This window comes from Salmo salar, chromosome 09 (genome assembly GCF_965601325.2).
Source record: "Salmo salar chromosome 09, fSalSal1, whole genome shotgun sequence".
Classification (NCBI taxonomy): domain Eukaryota; kingdom Metazoa; phylum Chordata; class Actinopteri; order Salmoniformes; family Salmonidae; genus Salmo; species Salmo salar.
In genome coordinates, this window is record NC_138299.1 from 156,661,129 (window position 1) to 156,667,978 (window position 6,850).

The 6,850-nt window shown below is 44.5% G+C and overlaps 1 protein-coding gene across 2 annotated transcripts; it reads right to left on the reverse strand.

Moving 5' to 3' along the window:
- Positions 1-368: 368 nt before the first annotated feature.
- On the reverse strand, positions 369-4,182 carry LOC106613290 (extracellular calcium-sensing receptor-like). 2 transcript variants are annotated; one of them, XM_014215378.2, is made up of 6 exons: positions 3,946-4,182; positions 3,314-3,602; positions 2,376-3,134; positions 2,055-2,282; positions 1,573-1,696; positions 369-1,407 (listed from the first exon to the last, which is right to left on the reverse strand). In XM_014215378.2, the coding sequence occupies exons 1-6, from the start codon at positions 4,155-4,157 to the stop codon at positions 506-508; spliced, it is 2,514 nt and encodes an 837-aa protein (XP_014070853.1). In that variant the 5' UTR covers positions 4,158-4,182; the 3' UTR covers positions 369-505. The 2 variants fall into 2 exon arrangements, with proteins under 2 accessions (XP_014070853.1, XP_082811715.1); XM_082955589.1 differs by having other exon boundaries at positions 2,055-2,293; positions 2,369-3,134.
- Positions 4,183-6,850: the final 2,668 nt, after the last annotated feature.

Here is a 6,850-nt window from a genome sequence, read left to right on the forward strand (position 1 = left end):
CTCATTAGCCAACATTAGCTCAACCGTCCCGTGGAAGGGACACTGATCATGAAGAAGTTTTTTAAACAGATTTTTACCAAAACTGAGGCAGGGTGTTGGCTTTAGTATTGTTTCAATTAAGGACTGTAACTTTCAAAGGCACTGACAAAATATATATATTTAGCCTCTTGAGATGGGAAAACATGTTTTTTATTCAGTTGAACATGTCCTCTTCATGACAGAATATTAAAATCAGGTGAAATAAACCTTCTTTTTTCCCACCAAGTTACACTAGCCAAAAGGGACACATTTTGTGGAAAGACCCAGTAGCGTATTTACCAGAATAAGGACATGCCATTTGCTTGTGTCTTTCACTGGCAGTGGGGTGCATGTACTGTATGTTGACAGAATAGCATTGAAGCTTAATACATTTCGAATTACATGTTTTACGTATTCCAGCAGAGCAGCACATGGATTTTTTTTTTAGGAAAAGCATCATTACATGTTTTTATTGTAAGTTTCCATTTCATTTCATTTTCCCCATCATGTGTTTCTTGGTATTTAGCTCAGGTTTAAACAGGATTATACAACATTTAGGAGCAAATATACAGAAAAGCATTCCATAACTAGAGGCCAGAATAGCAAAGATCTCCACAGCTACAGTGAACTTCCCAGGAGAGCTGACATAAGCTGGGATAAAGGTGATCCAGACTGCACAGAATATGAGCATGCTGAAGGTGATGAATTTGGCCTCATTGAAGTTATCAGGCAGCTTCCTAGCCAGAAAAGCCAGCACAAAGCACAAGAGAGACAGGAGTCCTATATACCCCAACACAACCCAGAAACCAATAGCTGAACCCACATCACACTCTAGAATGATCTTTTCCTTATATGTCTTCATGTTCTTGTAGGGGAAAGGAGGAGAGACTGTTAACCAAAGAACACAGATCAGGACCTGTATGAGAGTGAAAGCCAGAACACTGAGCCTCTGCTGTGGAGGACCAAACCATTTCATGACATTACTGGCTGGAAGTGAAGCCCTGAAGGCCATCAACACCACTATTGTTTTCCCCAGAACACAAGAGATGCAGAGAACGAAGGTGATCCCAAACGCTGTGTGGCGCAGCATACAGGACCATTCAGAGGGCCGTCCAATGAAAGTAAGAGAACACAGAAAACACAGAGTCAAGGAGAAGAGCAGCAGGAAGCTCAGCTCAGAGTTGTTGGCCCTGACGATGGGAGTGTCTTTCTTTATCAAGTAGAGAATAGCCACAAGCACAGTTAGAAACACTCCAAACAAGGAGAAAAGCATAAGTACAATCCCCATGACCTCAGTAAAGGTCAGGAACTCAATAGCCTTAAATATACATTTGTCTCTGCCGAGATTGGACCAGTACTCATCAGGGCAGTGTATGCAGCCATTAGAATCTGAAAGGAAATCATGATTAGTATGATTAGTAGTAAAGTAGAACACATGATGTCATAATCTAGACATTACATTGACCAAGGACTGAACTCTGAAAAACTGGATTAGGACACACATCGCACAATTCGTGTAAGTTCTGCGTAGAATGAGTGTTGGGCTTGTAGTACCTGTAGCGTTGCTGATCTCTCCCTCTGAACATGGGACACAGTCATAACAGCATACAGGCTTTCCTTTCTGTACAGCCTTACGAGTACCTGGGGGACAACTCTCACTGCAAACTGACACAGGCATCTTCAGGGGACAGAGAGCATACACGGTTTACTGTAAATTTTACATGTTTTACTCCAGCAGGGTTTGTTACATAAATGTTTTCAATTGTAATAATGAGCCACACAATAAGGAAGGAAAATATGTTTTATTGTCACATAGACCGGATAGGTGGAGTGAAATGTGTTGTTTTACAGGGTCAGTCATAGTATTACAGAGCCCCTGGAGCAAATTAGGGTTAAATGCCTTGCTCAAGGGCACATCGACAGATATTTAACCTTTCAGTTACTGGCCCAACGCTCTAACCGCTAAGCTTCTTTTATTCAGAAACGTTCTGTTTGTAAACAGTTAGTTTAAATCTGTTGGCACCTATTTACTGTACCTGTTGGAGCCCACCAGGCCACATGATGTCCTCTGTCCTGAGGACAAACTGTTGTCCCGGGGGTAGGGAGGCATCATAGTAACCCACTGGTTTAAACTGGACCCCTCCGTCTGGCCCACGCTGCCAGTTCACCACCTCGTACGTGGCTGCTGCAGCACCTGTACTGTCAAACCACACCTGGTCCCCTGTCTTTATGGTGAAATTCACCTGCTTCAGAGACTCCACTACCTGTGAAAAAAAGGAACAACTATAAGTTTTTTTTATTTTGAGATATAGACAGGCAGTGAGGAATAGAGAATGGATGTTTTTAGTTGCTGTTACCTGCCAAGGTTCAGTTCTCACATTATGATCACATCCGCGTCCCTCTTTGCACTTCAGTAAGCTGTGCAGAGAGTGGGCCACTGCATATATGGCTTTATAGATATTACTAGAGTATCTGAGCTCTTCCACATCTGCATTATATTCTCTCAGCTCTATCAGATCCTGACTCTCACTACAAGGCCTACTCACTGTTGCATTCTCCTGGAGGCTTGTCTCTGTGCAATGAAATGCCGTGTCCCAGAACTGCTTTATCACAAATTCGGAGAAGCCGCTGATGTTGGCCTTCTGGACAGCGAACCCCAGTGAACCCCCCAGCACACTGTAGCTAGTAGGGGTGACTAGGCTGTCTGCAGTGATCCAAGCCTCCACACCAATAAACTGTAGGCCGGTGATGTTCTGCAGACTGAGCTCCTCCAGCAGGTTGTTCATCTCCACGTGGGCCAGAAAGCCTACGATCACCCTGGCCGTCCCACCTCGGATCACATTAACGACCTTTAACAGCTTCTCTGGCTCCGTCCGGCTGAACTTCTCTGAGTATTCCACACAGACACCCTCCTCCTTGGCTGAAGCCAGGAAGATAGCCATGCCGTTGTTGCCATAGTCACTGTCACTGTTGACCGCTCCCACCCAGCTCCAGCCGAAGTACTTGACCAGCTGGGCCAGGGCTCTGCTCTGATAGAGGTCACTGGCGATGGTTCGGAAGAAAGAAGGGTACTCCTTCCTACTGCTAAGGCACTCACATGTGGCAGAGTGGCTGATCTGAAGAATAGAGAGAGGACGAGAGAGACAAGGAGAGAGAGAGAAAGGGAGAGAGACAGGGAGTGGGAGAGAAAGAGAAAGGGAGAGACAGAGGGAGAGAGAAAGTGACGGAACTGAATACACTAAAACCAGATTGACTTAAATTCTCATATAATTGCTTGTCCTATAGGGCCTCTTACCACAGGTATTTGGAATGGACCGGTGGTGTGTGACATCACTATAGTGGAGGAGGACTCTGACTCTCCGATGATGGCGTGAACTGCTGTTTGGCCAATGCAGGTCTTTCCCACCGTCCTCTCCTGACCGTTCATCAGGGCCATGGCCGCACGCATAGAGTACAGAGTCGAGCCACAGTTGTCATAAATACGATATCCAATAGAGACATTTGGAAGCAGAGTGTCGCTGTTGTTGATCTCCTCGATGGCGAAGATCATGGTCTGAGCAAATCGGAACTCTCTGAGGTTTACACTAGAGGAAGGGTTAAGAAAAATATCAGTTAAAGTCGTACAAATCATGAGCATACAACCACAAAAGTTGTGTTTAATTTGATTAAAAAAATAATTATAATAATAAAATAGCCAAATATTCAATAAACTGTAACCGAGTAGGAGCTTACTTGGAGAAGTTGAGAAGTGGTGACTGTGAAGGAGCTTACCTGGAGCAGGTGAGAAGTGGTGACTGTGAAGGAGCTTACCTGGAGCAGGTGAGAAGTGGTGACTGTGAAGGAGCTTACCTGGAGCAGGTGAGAAGTGGTGACTGTGAAGGAGCTTACCTGGAGCAGGTGAGAAGTGGTGACTGTGAAGGAGCTTACCTGGAGCAGGTGAGAGGGGGTGGTGTTTCTGTGAAGGAGAGCGGGGGCTGTGTGATTTTGCTGTGGATGGAGAAGGCTCCTCCTATAGTCACGTCTCCTTCCTTGGACAGCAGAGGGAACTCTGGACTCCCCAGCATCCGACAGACAGTCTCCGTACCCTCTGCCCCAAAGACTCCTAACAACCCCACCACTACCACCCACAGCAGCTGCATCACACTCTCATACACACTCTGAAGGGGTTTCACTCCCTGACCTGAGACCTGAGCAGACTCCTACACTGAGTTTTATACTGACAAAGACAGCTGCAGGGCATGGTGGACTAGAGTTATCCAATCAGAGACAGGCGTAATGGGACGGTCTCTATGGGCCACTGTGGATATTATTGCCTCTATTGTAATAACGTATCATCACTGTGCTGCTTTAAAGACAGGATAGCAACATGACATTTCACTGTGCTGCTTTAAAGACAGGATAGCAACATGACATTTCACTGCGCTGCTTTAAAGACAGGATAGCAACATGACATTTCACTGCGCTGCTTTAAAGACAGGATAGCAACATGACATTTCACTGCGCTGCTTTAAAGACAGGATAGCAACATGACATTTCACTGCGCTGCTTTAAAGACAGGATAGCAACATGACATTTCACTGTGCTGCTTTAAAGACAGGATAGCAGGATGACATTTCACTGTGCTGCTTTAAAGACAGGATAGCAACATGACATTTCACTGTGCTGCTTTAAAGACAGGATAGCAGGATGACATTTCACTGTGCTGCTTTAAAGACAGGATAGCAGGATGACATTTCACTGCGCTGCTTTAAAGACAGGATAGCAGGATGACATTTCACTGTGCTGCTTTAAAGACAGGATAGCAACATGACATTTCACTGCGCTGCTTTAAAGACAGGATAGCAGGATGACATTTCACTGTGCTGCTTTAAAGACAGGATAACAGGATGACATTTCACTGTGCTGCTTTAAAGACAGGATAGCAGGATGACATTTCACTGCGCTGCTTTAAAGACAGGATAGCAGGATGACATTTCACTGTGCTGCTTTAAAGACAGGATAGCAACATGACATTTCACTGCGCTGCTTTAAAGACAGGATAGCAGGATGACATTTCACTGTGCTGCTTTAAAGACAGGATAACAGGATGACATTTCACTGTGCTGCTTTAAAGACAGGATAGCAACATGACATTTCACTGTGCTGCTTTAAAGACAGGATAGCAGGATGACATTTCACTGTGCTGCTTTAAAGACAGGATAGCAACATGACATTTCACTGTGCTGCTTTAAAGACAGGATAACAGGATGACACTTTAGTGCATCAGGGACATCATCAGTGACCATCAACTTTCTAGGGTTTGGGGGTTGAAATGTATTATATTCCAATACACTATCCTGTAGGTCAATAGCATCATGAAAGGGAATGTCCTGTCTCCCAGTGGTAGAGCTTCAGGACTTCAGCTGAGTGGTAGAGCTCCAGGGATTCAGCTGAGTGGTAAAGCTCCAGGACTTCAGCTGAGTGGTAGAGCTCCAGGGATTCAGCTGAGTGGTAAAGCTCCAGGACTTCAGCTGAGTGGTAGAGCTCCAGGGATTCAGCTGAATTGTAGAGCTCCAGGACTTCAGCTGTGTGGTAGAGCTCCAGGACTTCAGCTGAGTGGTAAAGCTCCAGGACTTCAGCTGTGTAGTAGAGCTCTATACATAATTGAGAACCCTCTGGTATCAGAGCATTCCATGATGACATGACTCTATACATAACAGAGTCACCTCTGGTAACAGCTCATTCCATGATGACATGACTCTATACATAACAGAATCACCTCTGGTGGTAGAGCATTCCATGATGACATGACTCTATACATAACAGAGTCACCTCTGGTGGCAGAGCATTCCATGATGACATGACTCTATACATAACTGAGTCACCTCTGGTAACAGCTCATTCCATAATGACATGACTCTATACATAACTGAGTCACCTCTGGTGGCAGAGCGTTCCATAATGACATGGTTCTATACATAACTGAGAGACACATTAAATCTGTTTTTGGTTTGTGTTCCGTGAAGAAACCCATAATGTCTTGTCTGGTGGGGTATGTACAGTATGTCGGTTTGAAGTGTATGCAAATATATTCTACAAGTGGTGTAAAAAACTAAAATGAAGTTTGTTCTGAAGTGTCTATCGTATATACAGTTGGAAGTTGACATACACCTTAGCCAAATACATTTAAACTCAGTTTTTCACAATTCCTGACATTCAATCCTAGTAACAATTCCCTGTCTTACGTCAGTTAGGATCACCACTTTATTTTAAGAACGTGAAATGTCAGAGAGAATGATTTATTTCAGCTTTTATTTCCTTCATCACATTCCCAGTGGGTCAGAAGTTTACATACACTCAATTAGTATTTGGTAGCATTGCCTTTATACTGTTTAACTTGGGTCAAACATTTCGGGTAGGCTTCCACAAGCCTTCCATAATAAGTTGGGTCAATTTTCCTCCTGACAGAGCTGGTGTAACTGAGTCAGGTTTGTAGGCCTCCTTCCTTGCACACGCTTTTTCAGTTCAGCCCACAGATTTTCTATAGAATTGAGGTCAGGGCTTTGTGATGGCCACTCCAACACCTTGACTTTTTTGTCCTTAAGCCATTTTGCCACAACTTTGGAAGTATGCTTGGGGTCATTGTCCATTTGGAAGACCGATTTGCGACCAAGCTTTAACTTCCTGACTGATGTCTTGAGATGTTGCTACAATATATCCACATGATTTTCCTCCTTCATGATGCCCTCTATTTTGTGAAGTGCACCAGTCCCTCCTGCACCAAAGCACTCCCACAACATGATGCTGCCACCCCCGTGCTTCACGGTTGGGATGGTGTTCTTCAGCTTGCAAG

Excerpts from the sequence above, each read along its gene's own strand:
- LOC106613290 (XM_082955589.1), bottom strand. The coding sequence starts at position 4,157 with ATGCAGCTGCTGTGGGTGGTAGTGGTGGGGTTGTTAGGAGTCTTTGGG. Across the intron at positions 3,603-3,945 it reads CCCCCTCTCACCTGCTCCAG|TGTAAACCTCAGAGAGTTCC; the intron begins GTAAGCTCCTTC and ends CCCTTCCTCTAG. Across the intron at positions 3,135-3,313 it reads GTCCATTCCAAATACCTGTG|ATCAGCCACTCTGCCACATG; the intron begins GTAAGAGGCCCT and ends TCTATTCTTCAG.